This window comes from Protopterus annectens, chromosome 13.part0 (genome assembly GCF_019279795.1).
Source record: "Protopterus annectens isolate FY-2018-M chromosome 13.part0, PAN1.0, whole genome shotgun sequence".
Lineage (NCBI taxonomy): Eukaryota > Metazoa > Chordata > Ceratodontiformes > Protopteridae > Protopterus > Protopterus annectens.
In genome coordinates, this window is record NC_056747.1 from 346,684,646 (window position 1) to 346,703,242 (window position 18,597).

Consider the following 18,597-nt stretch of genomic DNA (forward strand, 5'->3'; position numbering starts at 1 on the left):
TAAAAAGATGGAAGAAAAAGCAAAATCTATGCAGACTTCTTACAGGTCCAGCCACCAAGGTTCAGTAGGCATTGCCCCTCCAAGCAATGGTCCTTTCTTGCCCCCTCCAGGCCAGCTCAGCCCACACCCCGGGGAAGCAGACCCACCCTAGACAGCCCCAGGGAATGGAGAGATCTATGCAATGGAGTTCCTCCTCCTTCAAAAACAGGGAGTGCAAAGCCACCCCCTTATAGTAAGAACTCACAATGACTTTACACTTCCACTACCACCTCTGCCCACCTTGTTGTGCCCCTAGGAGGAAAACTCTCCTTCCATGAAAGCAACTGGGCCACCATTACCATCGACCGATGGGTCCTCAACGTAGTGTCCCAGTGATAAAAATGTTATTTCCACACTCAGCCAACCCCAAAAGGTTTCCCAGATCTTCCTTCAAACCAGTGGGCAGAGGCCAAAAAGCAAGTCCTTTCCCTGCTCTCCTGCAGAACAGATAGGTCAGGGTTTCTACTCCAGACTCTTCCTGGTACCCAGAAAAGAGGGCACATGGCGCCCCATCCTTTATTTATCCATTCTAAACACCTGTTTGGTGATACCAAAATTCAAAATGCTCATCCTCCAGCAACTTTTACCAATGTTTTCCAAGGATGCTTGGTTAGCCACCCTAGACCTAAGAGGCCTACCTACATATCCCAATCAGGGAATCATGCAAGAAATATCTACGTTTCATGGCAGGATCTATGCACTTTCAGTTCTCTGCACTTCCCTTTGGCTTATCCACTACTCCCAGAGTTTTCACAAAATGTCTGGCTCCCACCATTGCTTTTTGCAGACAGATATTCAGCTGTACCCATGCTTAGACAACTGCCTGATTCAGGCGGACAGGAAAAGCTGTCATAACCTTAACCTAGCTCCCTATTTGAGCGCTCCTGACAGGGCAAGAAAAACTGATGTAATGGCGTCGGCTGTCTGATTTTATACCACTGACGACCTGACGTCAGTCCTGGAGTGACAGCAACCAACGCAGAAATACTAAGCCTCTGGTATTCGGGCCGACTGAGGGGTACCCCTGGCAGGATAACCCAAATGTGATGACTGCAACATTGAGTACATTCGAACATCTACATTTATGATAAGTGTACACAACTGTACTTTCTCAAATGTGTGAGCTACTTAAAGATGGCTTGTCATATGCTTCCAGCAAGATGCTGTGTCATCTGCTACGTGAGTATTTGCATTGTAAGCTACGGTGGGTGAAACCGATCTGTATTTTTCTTAGAGATAGAGTCAAATTATGCACTAATCCATCCTTCATGCCTAGAATTGTTGAATCAAGCTATCAATCTTCCCACCTTTCTTCCTGGACCCAAAAACAAGGGAGAACAGATGGTACATATATTGGATGTGCACAGGCAGCTTGGGTACTACCTTGTAAGAACAAAGTCATTTTGGGACTCTAATCAGCCATTTGTTTCCTCTGCTGGCACTAAGAAATGACAATCCAGTGTCTAAACATACTGTATCCAGATAGTTGTCTGCTACTCCCACCGTGGTGTAACTATGCTAGGGAAAAAGGTAAGGCACATTCTACCAGGGCCTTGTCCTATTTAGTGGCATACTGGAAAGCTGTGGATACTGGAAGTGTTCTAGAGGCAGCCCCTTGGTCCTCTGTTCATACCTTCACAAAGAAGTATAAACTCGATTCCTTCTGTAGGTCCAGGACATGCTTTGCTGGGACCTTCCCCCAGGGGATCCTGGAACCTTATCCTTCCTCATCCCAGGTAAAGCAAGCTTTGAGAATCTACCTATAGGCTACTGCATCAGTGAGAATGAAGAAAATGCAGTTATAAAAGTCCTGCTTACCCATACAGCTTCACTGCTGCAGTAGCCACACCCACCCACTATGCCCCTTTTGTTGATAGTTGAAGTGCAACAAACTCCTTTGTTATGGATGTTATTGTTTGAATGTTTTTTATAGTGACTACTGATTTGTTGGTTGTTGGCTTAGGATAAATATTCCCCCTCTTCTCTGGACAGTAAAACCCTGAAGATTTACCTCACTCTTGTTGCTGATGCATTTTCCTCCAAAAAGAGTATAGCCAATCAGCAGCCAGAGTGAGAGGAGTTAGAGCTTTGGCATCTGGACAGGTGTTGTCTCCTTGACAGAACACTACCCATTGACTACTGCAGTAGTGGACAAATTATAATATCTGCTACTATGGTTAAGTTATAATATCTGCTACTAAGGGTAAGTAGGACTTGCACAACTGCATTTTGGTGTGAAGAATACTTCTGATTAGATGCCATGTTTTTAATGTGCTTTTTTAATGTAGCACCAACAGTAGTACTTGGGAAGTATTGCAGAACTGTTGCATTTCCTGACCTAATATTTTCTGTTTGACTTTTTTGTTGACTGCTTTCTTTTTTTGTATGTGTCTCACTATATATCAAGTAGAAAAGGAGGGGTAAATGCATGTAAAGCATCTGTTACCGTAAGAACGTAGAATAATTGTTAGGTGTACTATTTTAGCTGCAGGATCAATAAAAGTCTTAAATCTAGATCGGTCAGTCTCACGTGACCAGTATTACATCAGATAAGTAATGTGGCTTGGAGAGTTCTAAGCTTGAACAAAAGCAGCAAGCGTTTCAGGTTTTCAGACGTACTAAAAATTTTAAGCACATGACAGTTTTCTCTGTCGCACATTACCTGTCCTAAAGTCATTTACCAAGAGTGACATATACAAGGAGAATATATTTAAATTCAAACCAAAAGCACAAGAAAGGCAAACTCAAAAACAAGTGGGACACAAGCTTCATGAGTGGCCACTCATGAAGCTTGTGTCTTTGTTTTTGACAATATATTTAAGTTACTCACATGATTTTCTGCCAGAATTAGGTTTTGCAGTTTCTCTATATACTTTTTCTGTAGAACTGTATTTTATTCTGTAGTGAAATTTCAGTGTACTATTTGATAGTAGTGTTTGAGGCATATCGGTGAGTAGACAGAGAGAGGTCTTGCAAGCCAAAAATTAGGAAGGGACAAAGATCCAAAATAGAGTGGATTTTAAATATTACTCTTACAAACTTGAGGAAGCTGATAAAGTAACAAGCATTGCTTTTGGAATGCATTTTATGAAGTACATGAAGTCTGAAACTCAAACGTTTAGTCATTTTTTAGGGACTTCAGTCTTCAGAGATATCCCAAACATCACAAATTTTATGAGAAACAGACCAAAAATGAGTCAAAAATTTGTTCATTGTGTGAAAATCTGGACAGTTGGGATGTATAAAGGGATGGTTAAGTTAAAGGCATTAATTCTAAGGTTAGTGTCAATAAACACAGCACAAGCCTGCTGAACCTAAATATAATCTCGTAGCTTCAGATGTCAAATTTCTCACATTTTCGCTAGAAACTGAATTGGAAGTATAGTTCTGAGTTTGAGTAAAAGTGGTCTCAGCTACTGCTTAAGCTTGGCATTCAGATTTTTCTTAAAATGCTATCATTGATGACTGCTAATAAAATCAAAGGTAAAGTAAAAATGACAAAATGAAGATGATAGTTTAAAAGGAAGGCTATTTGTTTTTTCACTGTAAACCGTTGGAGAGAGTGGATCACTGTAAGTCATCCTTTCATCATAGAGAAATTCTTTTTACCATTTAATTTACTTGTAATGTCATCTCTTCTCTCAGGATTGAGATAGCAGGTACTTGTACAGTTATTTGCTAGAGAATTTAGAAGGCTTGCACTCGTATTTATGAACTTGTTAATGTGGTTTGGTTGTACTCCGTTTCATATAAATGTTTCGACCGGTAACCTTTGTTAGGCATACAAATTTAAGGATCTTTTATGGTATAAATTCCTAGTGTAATTTACTTGAATGCTGAAGGTGGTCCTGACAGTATCCCTGGATACATCTTAAGTAGCATGAAGCACGATTTAGGAGCACCCCTACCAACACTGTTTAATCTTAGCCTTCATAAGGCTTTGTACCAAGAGAAATGGAGAACAGCTACAGTCATTCTCTTGCATAAGGGAAGGCCTTCCATAGACTTGGGCAATTACAGACCCTTTAGTCTGACCATCCTCATACGCAAAGCCGTGGAAAAACTTTTCATGGAACTGATCAGTCAAGACTTGGGGAACCTCCAAATACTGGACCCATCTCAGTTGGGATTCATCAAACGCAGGTCATTCTTAGCCTGGAGGATTTTTTGAGAATGTCACCAAAGCCACGGACGATGGCAAAATGGTACACACCGCCTACCTCAACTTGAGCCAAGGCTTTTGATACAATTCCCCACTCAGTCATAGTAGAAAAGCTAAACAAACTGGGAATAAACCCCTGTGTCACCACCTGGAATGCCAACTTGCTCATAGATAGGATGCAGAAAATCAAAATAAGGGAAGTTACTTCCATGAAGATACCAGTGGAGTCCCCCAGTGTTCTGTGCTCTGACCTCTCCTGTTTAACATCTACTACTTTGAAGTAAAAGCCACTACCAAAGGGCTCTGACTGACTTAAGTTTGCAGATCACTGAAAACTAGGAGCAGTCATTGAATCCTCAAATGATTTAGCCTTCCTGCAGGAAGGTTTGTCCAAATAATTGGTGCAAAAACTAAATGCCATAAAAAAATGGTATCCTTTGGGAATTCCCCACACAGGGAACTACCATATTAACAATACACCCCTAAGAGTTGACACAGTTTCTGAGATTTGGGAACTTGCATAGACAGTGACCTAAATTTTGGCCAACATGTGGCCATTGTTTTAAGAAAGCCCTTCTGTATTACACAGCTTATAAACAAAGGGATTGTGTCTTGATTTAAGTAATGTCATTGTCCTCTCAATAGGCCAGTCATTAAATGTAATGCCCCCTTTGGCACACATCTGTACAGACACCTGCAACAACTGGAATGCCCAAATAGATATGTTACTAAAATAATACAAGGCCTAAACAACATGTGCTTAATTGACTAAATCAGGGCCTTGTCACTGTAGTTTGTATCCTACAGCCTGCTAAGAGGTAGCCTGCCTCTGGCATACAAGGCATTCTCCAACCCAATACTGAGGGATTTACTGCACATCAGTAAGTCAAATAGCATCAGAAGTAATCGGTCTAGGGATCTAAACACCATCTGCACCATCAACAGAATGGGTTGAAGCAACAGATATACCTCGCAGATAATGCAGCTGCTCTGAAACATTCCCCATCCACATAAAACAAAGTTCATCCTGTCTAAATTTGAGTGCAGCTTTGATCTGTGGATGCAGAAACAGAAAATTTACCCCAGGGCTGCTTTGCGAACTGTTGATGGACAGAGGCAGCTCATAAATGCTTTATTTCATGCATGAGTCCCCTGAAATTATCTTTATGATCTAATTTATTCTCATTAGGGAGTAATATATATAGTTGTTGATCATGTGATGGGTAAGCCCAATCTCTAACCAAATGAGATGGGTTAATTAGAGCAGAAAAAGAAACATTGGCTAGGCTTAAAATGGCTCACAAGAGCAGCTAGAATAGTACTTAACCTGTGACCCTATAAGAGTCTGGATTTAGTTTTGAACAAGTTATCTGAGGCGTGAAGACTTCCAGAAAATCTCATATTCATGGCAGAAGTGTTTTTATGTGAGTTGATGGTATGTAAGCTTTTGAATGGTGGTTTGACCATATGCTTGTAAACAGAATCTATGAATCTAAAAGCCTAGGTCTACATTACTCTGTTGTAGTCAGGATTCCATCTCACTGTGCCACAGAGCAGGCAAATGTAGGATATCACCCTCGTATAAGGTTGCAAACATTGCACAAGTAAACTTGGTCCTTTGGTGTAACCAGAAATAGTAATCACTTTCTTTGGGAAAATGGTTTCTCTGTTTAAAGTTTCACTTATAGGTTACTTTTCTCCTTACAGGAAGAGTCTTGCAGTCATGAGTGCAACCAACGGCTTCTGGTCCTTTATGGTGTTGGAAGACAGCGAGACGAGGCACGACATTATATCAAAAAGATTACCAAAGATATTCTGAAAGTTTTGAACAAGAAAAGCACTGCAGAGACTGGTGAGAATGTTGGTGACTAAGGGGGAATTGATTGCACTTGAGTCCTCCCGCCAATTTAAAGAACAATGGAATTCTGTTCAGAAATACTCAACATTTATGTACTTTACATCCTTGTTTTCCATTCTTGCTAAAAGCAGTTAGTAATGCAGCATTTAAAAACAGTTAATCCATCTGTTTTACATTCAAAGTACAGAGTCTTACAGTACTGTTATAGTTTCACTTTGTTCCACGGCGTTGCTTTTTCAGTCTCCAAAATGCTTACATCAGGACTGCTACAAAACTCTCTCTAGTTTGCTTAAGGTTCCCTCCCTCCAAAGTAGTATCAGCATGTCTGTATTTGCATTCTACAGAAAAAAATGCAGAGATGTGCCTATTCTGTGATATCACTGCTCTTTCGTCCTTTCCATGCACGTAAGGTGTCGAAGTTCGAGAATCCAGACAGCATTTTTTTTTTTTATCGCAATAATGCATAACTTTCTTTCTGAAAGTAACAACAGTGTACCACTTTCTGTTTGTTTCTTTTTTTATTTTCTTAACAGTTTAAATTTGCAGGGCATCCCAGTCTTAGTTTTGATCAGGGAGTACCTCCCACCAAGTTGACATCACAAACTTTTTCCCACCCCTTCTTTCCCTACTTTAAATGCATGTTTTGTGACACTTCCAGGATTTTCACTCCTCTGATGGAACTAACAGTGCAGCAAATTAGTTCCGATACATTTCATAGTCATTGTGAGTACTCTTACACTGATTTTAGGAATGTAAAAAAATTAAAGATGACAGTTGCATATTCTTATGGTACCCTTTATCAAGTACTGAATCCATGTGATGATTTTTTTTCTTTTTTCCTAGTTCAGTGTCTGAATTTAAAATGTAATTGTTTCCAGTTGCTAAGCCTACTATTACTTAATTACAATTAAAATTGTACTACAGTATGATTGGCAACTGGAAAGTACAATTTCTTTTCTAATTTTACATAAAAAAAATGTGGTGAGGAAGTTGTCAGGTGTGTTTATTTCCTGATGATTTTATTACTATTGCCATTCAACATCCAGAATTTTGCATAATGTTCAAAATTTTCTGTTCCTTTATTGGTCTGATTTGCATATAAGTTGTGGTTTTCTGTTAAGGTTTGCAGTTATTAAATAATAACAGGCTTTTGCTTTTCAGACTTCATATTTTTCACAAAATCCACACCAAATGTAAAATATAATATTCTAGCAACTTTTAAACTTGTAAGACTGTAATATTCTCTCTAAATTTTGATTTTTGTCCCCCCTCTTTTTTGTTTTGCGCAGAATTCTAGCGCCAATAAGTTAAAAGGTGTATTTGTCAGTAAATGCAACAGATTTTAGTGGCATCTTACTAACAGTCACAGTTTCTGTATTTTTCGGCGCTTTCTTGCTTGCTCCTGCTTGCTCTAAAGAAAAGCAAAGTGCTAAACAGATTTCTAAACTTTTGACTCCATTTATTAAAGTAACACACAACAGTGCTAATGTAAGACTGACAGTGTGCCTGCAGAGTGACAATGACTGTGCTCACGTGTTCTTTCGTTTGATCTTGCTCATCCTCCAAAAAAGTTAGTGATTACAGTACCTTTAAAATAGTATTTTTCTAAGCATATGTTGTTGGCCGCTGTCAGGCAGTGAGCTACTTTAAGATACACTGGAGTTTTACATAAATAAAACATACCAGCAAACATTCCAATGCATCTTTAAACAGTTCACTGTCTAACAGCTGTAAGTTTATGTTCTGTAATGGTTTTTTGATGTTTCACTAGTTATGTTGATCGGCAGTACTAAAGGAAAAAAATTGTTTTATTCCGTAACACCTTTTTTATCAATATACACACATCTGATGATGCTGTTGCTGAGAAAATGGAAAGATAGAAAATTTACAAAAATGAATGCGATACAGATCATGTGCAGTGTGTACATTCCAAATTGTAACTCCATATCTGAGGTAAGAAAACTCGACGTATATATTTACGATGGATAGCAAGGGTGATCTGACTTCACTGTAGGATTTTCTGTTTTACTTTACTGTTCACTGAAGATTAACTTTATTGTATTGTTTTAATTCTTTCTTTTTTATTTTATTTACTGTATGAAACTCATTGTTAATGTGATGTTTTTAAACTACCCGACATGCTAACTAATGTGTAACCGACACTTGTTGGGTTAGTGGCGTGCTCTTCCCCAATTCCCTGACACTAGCTTAAGGGATCCTTTTGCTCTTACTCTCCTCACTTTACTCCTTCACGCGTAAGGTTCCTTAGCGTGTTTTCTCTTCTTTTCTTTACTTACTTTCAGCCCTCCAGTACTCCTACCATCTTTAGCTCTTGGGGAACACAGTACTCAATCACAGGACTATGATGGTATCTGTGTTATCCTGCAGTAACAGCGTCTGAAATATTGTACTTGGATATATGATTTACAATTTTGTTGCTATTTATTGTATTTTACATGCTTTCTTACAGTTTTTGCTGCTGTACTTGGCTAAATGATTTAAAAGTTTGTTGTTATTTATTGCATTCTACTTGCTTTCTTACAATATTTGTTGTTGTATTTTATAACCCTTTTCTTCTCCCTTCTATTCTCAGCTCTTCTGCCCTAGTGACCACCTTTTAGGACTGGGATTGAATACCCTACCTCAGTCTCCTGCCTCTTACCCTACCTAGGGAACAAAACCTCACTGTATTTGGTAAAGCCTCCTCTCATAAAGACCCAAGGAAGTATGTCCTTCAGCTGTTCCAGATTTTTCAGCATTGTGTTAGCTTTGTAACCCTCAGCTACTGTCAGTCTCTAAGCAGGTTCTGCCGGCAGCCACCAGCACCCTTTAGCTACTCTATTTTACCTTCTTCTCTCCATTGCCTCTAGCCCTGTTAGTAGTCCTGGTAGCAATTACCGGCTGAGTCCACTAGGTGGCTCCTCTACTAAACTTGCTCATCTTTGCCTAATTTTCGCCTACCTTCTAATTTCCTATATTTCCCACTATCTGCTAGCCTTTTTGTGTAGCTTCCACCCCTTCCTTTCTCTGATTCTATGTCCCAGAATTACTTACCTTTACTTTCAGCATCTAACTGATTGTTTTCCACTCTAACTTTTCTTTGGCTCTTCCTGCTGCCTCTGGCTCACTCCTCACCCCACCCTACCCCCAATTGCCACCCACCCCCCGGGGTCCTACACTTATAGTTCTCTAGCCACACCCCTACTCCCAACTTCCTATTACTCCCCTTCCCGCCAATTTTGCTGCATAGCCTAAACACACCCCTTCCACTCCCCCTTTCTCTTTCTCAACCCTATGACTATACCACTTCTATTTACTTTTCTCCACTACTTTGACTTCTGACTATACACTTCCCCTCACCTCTGCTTCTTTCTTTCTCTATCTACCTATTAGAATTAATTCTTATTTACCAACTGCTTTAACTATATCTACTATCCCCCTCTATAGTGTACCTAACTTATTTCTCTCCCCTTTGCACTTACCTCTCTACTTCCTCACTTCTCTTATTGCTAAATTATGTCTCCCTATATACTAACTATGCCTTCACTCTCTCTTAATGTTGACAACCCTTCTCTCAACATACCATCTCACATCTTTTGAAATTTCACTTAGCAACTATCTTATCTCCTCACAAAAACACACTTCTTCTACTCTCACTTTATCTTCTTACCCTAATATTAATTCCACCCCTAGCTATCTTCATTCTAAATTCCACAGGTTACATCACCTCACCTACCCCTACTATCTAACAAAAACAAAACCTTAATAACTCATAATAGGAACTACTTAACCATACTATCTAATCCCACCCTACAAGATGGAGACATCCACCCCAACCCTGGCCCTATTTCACCACCACCCCAAAACTGCTTAACTAACCCCAATAATAACTTCCTTATAGGACACCTAAACATTCATAGCATAAACAAAAAAGTACCCTTACTCCACGCCCTCTTAGATATCCACTCATTTGACATTCTCTGCCTCTCGGAAACCTGGCTAAACCCAGGCACAAAAGACTCAGAGATTATACCCCAAGGTTATAACATACTAAGACAGGACCGCTTAAAACGTAAGGGTGGTGGAGTGGCAATACTTTTCAAAAACCAACTGAACATCTCCACCCAACCAGCATACCCATACCAAAACAGCAAAATAGAAACCATCATTGCTAAACTCCAACTTAATAACAAAAAATCCATTTTACATTATTTCTTTGTATCTTCCCCCAGGTAACAACATTCCAATATTAGAAGAATTTCTAAATTGGGTTTCTATCACCTACCCCCAAGAAACCATAATTCTCGGCGACGTTAACATAGACTGGAACACTGTTAATGCTGACAATCCCTCCTCTCATATTAACCTACATGGTTTCTCACAAACTATTACCTCAACTACTAGAGTCAATAAGCCCACTAAGAAAGAGAGTATACTGGACTGGATACTCACAAATAAAGTTAACAAACAATATAAAGTAGGGATTATGCCGGATGACATCAGCGACCACTGCCTAACCTACATCACTAGACAAAAATCAGAATATGTTAACCTCCCAAATACAAGACTAATTGATCTGTCAAGCACTTTAATATAGACCTTTTAAAACTGAACTGAGAGCATGTAATTGGAATTGCTTAAAATCACTTCCCCTAGAGGAAGCAGTACTATTCTTTAATACTACATTCCTATCAATACTTGATAAACATGCTCCAGAACGCTCTATTAGAGTAAAGACCAAATCTGCCCCATGGCTGACAACCAAAACTAAAAAACTTATGCATGCTAGAAACGCAGCATGGACAAAATGGAGATGCTATAGACTAAACCCTGATTTTATTAATTTCTGCCATCTTAGAAATCTAGCAAAAATCAATACTCTCTGACAAGAAGAACTTCTACTGTAATCTTCAGGAAACTCATATTAACAACTCTAAACAGTTCTGGTCATCAGTAAACAGACTTCTTTCCCCAGGAACTGCTAAAACTCCTTCCCTCAAAATTCAGACCCAGACACCCCTCTCCAGACTGCTAATGCCTTCAACTCTTTTTTCACTGAAACTATTCAATCCTTGCCAAACAAATGAACCCTAACAACTTTCATATACCTACTAACAAAACTAGCTCCCTTTTCAACTTCTCTCTAAAGCCTATATCTACATCTTTTATCTACAAACTCATTCATAAACTGAAACCCTGCACCCCTTCTGCTGATAAACTCCCTTCTCTTTCCTTCAAAAGTTGCCAAAGAAACTGCCTATCCTATATCCTTACTCATCAACAGAACTATCCTAGAAGGAACCATCCCTGATATCTGGAAAGTCTCCTACATTATCCCACTGCACAAAGGTGGTAACTCCCTTGACCTTTCAAACTATAGACCTATTGCCCTTCTCTCACCCCTAGCAAAAATTATGGAAAATGTATACATCAGCAACTCGTACACTATCTCTCTCATCACAACATAATAGCAAACTGCCAGCATGGTTTCAGACCCCACCACAGTACCACCACTGCCCTTCTATCCTTTGTAGATACTATCAATAAAAATCGAAACAACAATACACTCTCTTCCGCACTTTTCATTGATCTCGAAAGCTTTCGACATGGTCAACCACTCTCTCTTAATCAACATTCTTGAATCCCTATCTTCTGATAAACTATCCTCTGACTGGTTTAAATCTTACCTTAACAACAGACAACAAGCAGTAATATGGGAAAACCATATTTCATCACTTCTGCCTATTTCCATCGGAGTCCCCCAGGGCTCCATCCTGGGTCCACTTCTGTTCTCCCTCTTTATTAACGATCTTCAAGCTGCTATCCCACAAGCTACCTGCATACAATACGCAGATGATTCTACTCTTATCTGCTCAGCACCCTCCCCTACTGAACTCAGCTCAGTGACCCAAAACACCTTTAACACAGTAGAAACTTGGTTTTCTAGACGGTTTCTCCTACTAAATGCCAAAAAAACTAAACTCCTCCTCTTTTCACCCACCTCTCGATCTCCCCCATTAAACTTTACCATCTCTTCAAATAATGGCACTATCATCTCACCTGACCCAACTACTAAACTATTAGGAATAACCATTGACAACAATCTCTCCTTCGATCAGCACATTAACAACACCATCAAGATTGTAAACAGAAAAATTGGATCCCTTTATCGCATCAAACCTTTCCTTACCCCAGCAACAAGAATCAAAATTGCACAATCACATCTCCTATCTACTCTCCTTTACGCTTCCCCAATTTACACAAACCTTAAGAAAATCTATCTAAACAAACTTGTAACTTGCTACAACAACATAGCTCGTTTCGCCACTAGTAACCCATTTAGGACTCACCATTGTACTAACCTAAAACAACTCGGCTGGCTCAATTTCAAAATTACCTAATAATTCCTCAACTCACTATAGCCCACAACATATTGTACCTACCTGACAACACCCCAATACTCTCTCAACTTCTAACCCCTTACAGCAATCTGAACTCACTTCGCTCCTCTAGTAAACTCATGACAAAATCAATAAAGGTAAACAATGCAGCAGGTGCTTCCCTTTTCACTAACACTATAGGTAAAACTTGGAATCTCTTACCTAGTGACATAACTTTGACTCAATCCCTGCCACAATTCAAGCAGAAAATCAAACTTTACTATCTAAATCATTGGCTTTGTTCCTGCAGCACACCAGACTAACCTTTTTTCTTCTCTAGTTCCCCTCACTCTTCTTATGCACTACCTGTCTCATTTCTCCACCTTTTGCTCATCTAATCTAACTAAGTATATGTTAAGCAAAATAGTTGACATGTAATGAACTGCATATTGTAAGTTTGTTTCTCTGTGTTATTATCTTTCGCTCTGTGTGTTCTTATGACTTTCAATTTGATGCTATTCCTTAACAGTAATGATTTTTTTATGTAACGTTCTTGGTAGTTTAGTGGAGCTTTTCTCCTCGGGCCTCTGCTGAAAATGGACATGTATCCAGCCAGACTAGCCCGGTCAACAAATGTAAAATAAATAAATAAATAAATGTTTCAGCATTTTCATCTCACTGTATTTACGGCTAATATCTGTGAAGCGATGAGTAATATCTTGAATGTCTAGTGGAAAAGTGCATTTTAGTGAAAGTAATTCTTCCCAACATGTCCAGCACTATACTCCACTTTGCAAGACAAATGCTTGTACAGTAAAATTTTACTATATCTAACCCATCCCCTCAAACTGATTTGTGAATAGAGTAGTCACATCCAAGGTGACTTAAAATGTGTGTTTAGGTTTAGGAAGGGGGATGAGGAGTAGAGTGAGGACTTTAGGGAGGGGAATTTTAAGTTTAGGGAGAAAAAGAGGGCTGTATGGTTAGGGAGGGGGAATGAGGATTTTTGGTTAAGGGAGCAATTATGGAAGAGAGGCGAAGGGGATTTTAGTTTTAGAGGAGAAATGGGATTTTACGTTTAGGGAGCAATTGTGGAGGAGAAAGAGATTTTAGGTTTACTACAGCAAACTGCTTGCTTCTTTTGTGGCAAGAAACTTTTACAGTTGTGCCACAAACAAAGCAGCAAAGCGCCACAGTTCTGCCTCCAAATGCAATACCAGCATTGATTTCTAAATGGCAGCAAATCATTGAAGATCAGTCAGCATCCACCTATAAGCACCCACTACCAGTTTGAGCCCAGGGTGGCTGTTCCTTTGGCTCATCCTAGCTATGTCTCGTCAGCCATATGTGGAATCTGTCTTGTAGGCAGTAACTGAATGATGCATATCATTAGGAAGGTTAATGAAAATGTTTATTTTGGAACTAGTTTCAACTAAAATTTGCATGCTCCTAGGTCAGCGTGGCATACAAGTTTTGATTAATCCGCCATTTATTAAACTGTGTATGGTGTTTTCATTATGGATCCCATAAATGTTGTGTAAAAGTCAAGTACACCATTACAGACTAGATTTGGTAGAGTATTCCATCACACCTCTGCAGTTAGCAAGTTGAATCTCACATCTACTACTTGACATCCTTTGAGTGTGTGGATAAATGTGATTCTCTGTTGCCTGGCGTACAGTGAATAATCATTTTCCATGAACACACCGTTCTCCCCAATTGATAATATTTTACCCTTGTGCCATAAGTGTATGAGGCGCCAGGTCCATTTGCTGATATGGGTTCATCTTCCCTACTTTAGGGATTGGTATTTTTCTTGTGATGAAATCTGGATCATAGACACAACTCTTTGCCTTTTCAATGAACAGATCCTGCTGTGGAATACCAATCCAGTTGCTTACGTGTACTGTCATAAAACTAATGTAGTTTCTTCATCCAGTTTCACCGGTGCAACAGAAAATCTTTGGTTTTCTGTGTGCTCTCTCTCAGCTTTGTTATTTTCTAAAAGAGTTGTTGAGAAGCCTCATTTTCTGTCAGAGTTTTTCATTTCAGTCTCTGATTTATGCAGTTTACTCATCTTAGTTACTACTTACAGCTTTTTTTTATTCTTTTCAGGCTTTTGTCATTTGACTTTATTTTTCCAATGTCTAACTTATTTTAATTACTTCTGAATGCATTTGATTTATTTTTCCTCTGCTGTAGTGGAAACCATCTTGTATAATCTGAAAGGCTCTTCTCAACTTGAGTTTTTTTTTCTCCTTTCTAGTTGATCTTTTACTTTCTCCAGATTTTTTCTTTGCTGATATCCTGGCAGCATAATCATCAACTAGTCACCTGAGTTTTAACCAAATAAGTGATTTTTGTTAGCTTTTTTCCGAAGTATCTGTTTTCATACTAGGAGACCTGTAATCAACCTGTTTATCAAAGTGCAGCTGTCTTGGAAGTCTTTAAGAATTGGTCTAGACTCAAAACATTCAACTCAGATGTTTGCTCTTAACTGTAAAATAAGAAGAAATGTGCATGATGGAAATGTGCAGGCATTTGTGATAAATTGAAGTAATTGAAGATTTCAGGCAAGCATACCAGCTGTTTCAGCTTTTTTTGCTCCATCCACAGGCATTCAGGCCCCATTGCTTTTGGTTTGGGCATTTGGCTTGGGAATTAATGTCCTTCATTTTCTACACCATCCAATTTTGTAGTATTAAAGTTTTTGAAGACATTGATCGTAACCCATTTTAGACTGCTCAGTTTAATCTTAGATTTTTGTAAAAAGTGTATTACAAAAAAATGAAATCTACTGCTCCCCCAGCATTTATAGATTTAGTTTTACATATGAATTCACTTTCAGCACTGGAATTGTTGTCCACTTTAACACGGGTTAAGGAGAAGGATGCAGACAAATGGACTCAGTGGAATGTGCTTATTGTCAATAATTTGGAAACAAAAAATTGTATAAGTAATTGAATTATTGAGCTTTGTTCATGGACTTAATTCATTCTTTTACTTCAGTTCTAATTGAATGTTCATATTTATTATATTATTGCTGTTGGATAACATTTGTTATCTTAATAAAGTTTAATCTTTAAAAAAAAAAAAAAAATTGAAGACTATGTTGCCAAATGATTGACTAACATCCCCTGACAGCAGAACCATAGCATCTCCTGTATCTTGGCCTCTGTAAAGTGGAAGATAGTCACCACACTTAAGCTATTGTCGAACTTGAATGCAAGTGAGGAAGACAGGAACCTTACTTTGTAAATTCACTTTTCTTTTGCATACAGCACTAGTGGCAAGAACACTGTAATCCTTCTCTTTCTTGGAGAGGCTTTTAACCTCATGAGAATGACCCATAAATGGGTATCAGAAGATATGTTGGGATCCCACAAAATGTACCTTGAGATGTCCTTCCTTATCGCTGTTGCAGTGTTACTTACTCTTGGGATATCCTGCTAAGAATAGTGTAATGTCTGGCCAGTATACGAAAGCCTTTACTCCTTCGAGGTGCCATACATAAACATAAGATGTATGTTCTACATGCAAGCTTTAGGGTACATATGCAACATATGGACGCCCAATTCTCAGAAATTGACACCAGTCTGAATGCTACCTGTGAGTTTGGTCTGTACCCCATTCGCTGAGCTGGTTCATCTGCTGTGCCTTCACATAAGTGGCCCATTAGGGTTCTTTCAGTTTCTTTTTTTCGTCGTCATAATTAGTTTTCATGTTATCCTGGAAGGGAAAATGGGTGTGGGAGGCAGATTACACATAGACTTGAGAAATGCCTTTCTTGTTTGGGTGCAACGCATGACCATACTTGGTGTGATATTAGTCAGGCATTTGTCCCTAATGCACTCCACAGCTGTCTGTCATTTTTCTCTATTTGGAAAAACAGAATCTGGAGCTATTGACTCCGGTACCGTGGCCAAATCTGCCCACTCTGATGTTCAACTGCAGCTGAAGAAAAAAATGTAAGATAAGCACATACTGGACCTGCTGCTGTCCAGTCTCCATCAGATATCTCCCTAGAGTTGCAAGAAGAACCGGAGGACTGACCAGTGCATCTCACTGTGCCATGATCCCAGTTGGAGGCAGACACTGAGTTGCCTAGTCACACAACCGCTAAGGCTATGCATACATCTGGTACACGTGTGTGTGTGGGGGGGGGGGGGTGTCATTTATCTGAAGGGCTTAGGGGAATTCCCCAAATTTTAGTTAGAGGTGCCTGGTACCCTCAGAGAATTTAGGCAAGGGGTCTGAGCCTCATTTGTTAAAGCGCGTTTTCCTTTAAAAAAGAATATTTGGCAACTGTGGCTAAGGATTCTCAGATTGGTAAGACTTGACTCGGGTTGTTATAATGCCCATATAGCTCTGAAACCCCCACAAGGGTCAACTGGTCCTGCTTTTACTCCCTGGTCTTCCACCCTGTCTGAGACCTAAGGATTCTAATTTGTTTGATGAAGCGTTGGACTCTGGTGAAGAATCCTTAGCATATTTTTCCCGCATCCAGCTGTTCCTGGAGTCTGATGAAGATTCTGTCCCTTGACTCTCTCTTTAAGGAGTAGTCTTTTGGTGAAACTGTGCACCAAATGGTGGAACACTTTGTGGGACTGTTCTCATCTTCAGAGGTTCAAAAGGGATCTGAAGTCTTGCAAAAAAACTCGCCAAGACCTTCTGCAGTCCCTCCTGTCTTAGCTTCCCTTTTGTACAAATTTACAGCAGCTTCACAGGCTACTGACTCTCAAACCTTTGGCCCCTAAGAAGCCAGACAGATTTTATCTAGTCCCTGAGGACCGTAAATAATTTTGTAAAGTCCTTCATCTGATACTGCTGTTTCATATCCATAGATAAGTCATCCAAACTGTTTTCTTCTTTCAAGCCTCTGCCTTCTGGCAAGGACAGTCATGCCTTTTGAAAGTATGGGGAAAAACATGTATACTTATGCTACTGTGGCTTTTAGGGCCATTAATTTAAGATCCACATGACTAGATACATTCAGGCTCTTCTGTACTAGCCATTGGTGTGTGTGTGTGTGGGTGGGGGGACTGATCTGCCTGATTCAGACAGTAAGACTTCTGCACTTTCTCTTCTGAGGGTTGCCTTTCAAGTGGGTCACATTCCATTAAATACAGCTATGATGCAACTGACGCTTCTACAGCAGCTGCATCTGGTTCTGTCATAAGGATATATTTTTGGTTGCTCCTTCATAACTTACCAGAAGACATTAAGGTCAAACCTTTAGATTCTCCCTTAGACAACCAAAATCTTTTTGGCACTGCTCCTGCAGAAGTGTTTAAAACCTTGCAGGATAAGAGCAGTGTTGTACAAGACCTGAAGTAAATTTTTGTTTTCTGTGTTCCCAAGTTCTAGAGGAACTATCCATTGGAATCTTTGCCATAGGCAGCCTAGACAACAAGAGGGTTATAAAGCAGATTTTCCAAGACAAACCCACTAAGTTCTAGAGGCCAAAAACCTTCTTTTTCTGACAAGTCTGCCTCTGACATCTAGTCTCCCCTTCCGATCGGCCAGATTCCTCTGTCACTCAGGCTACCCCCTTTCCTTTTCTTCATATTTGGCAACAGATAACCACAATTAATTGTGTTCCCTCCATCATCCAGTATAGTTATTTTATGGCTTGGGAGTCTCTTCCTCCATTTTCCATCCTTCAACGTCCTCCTTGCCAGCTTCTTCATTTTCCTTTTGTTTTGTGGGATCTACTGGAACCGGGAACCATCAAACCTTTTCCGTTGCCTTAGCAGGGAGCAGATTTATTTTCCAGAATTTTTCTGGTTCCCAGGAAGGATGGGTTGTGGAGTCCGTATGCTAGACCTGTCTTTTCACAACAACTTTTTTCAAGGTTCCTTCCTTCAGGATGTTGCTTGTTCAGACACTTTTCCTTTATTTTTTCTTCCCCAAAGATTTCTGGCATCTCTGGATGTGAAGGACTCTTACCTCTATATTTCTATTTACCATCACTTCAAGAAGTTTTTAAATTTGTCTGTTTCTTCCTCTCAGTTCTCTGCACATGGCATCCACCAATTCCCATGGTTCCTTTTGTCAAACTCCGCATGAAGAAATTTCAATTGTACCTCAAGACTGGCTAGGTTTTATGGAGGGGAGGCAAACATTTAACCGTATTAACAGAGCAGTGATGGTCCGGA

At 39.6% G+C, this 18,597-nt stretch overlaps 1 protein-coding gene across 1 annotated transcript in view; it reads left to right on the top strand.

Annotated features, from left to right (window-relative positions):
• The window catches only part of MED12 (mediator complex subunit 12), a 4,088,267-nt gene that overhangs the window by 1,560,910 nt on the left and 2,508,760 nt on the right, over nt 1–18,597 (top strand). Inside the window, exon 16 of the mRNA XM_044054827.1 lies at nt 5,909–6,053. Coding sequence (XP_043910762.1) covers nt 5,909–6,053 — 145 coding nt within the window. The remainder of the gene's footprint in view (nt 1–5,908; nt 6,054–18,597) is intronic.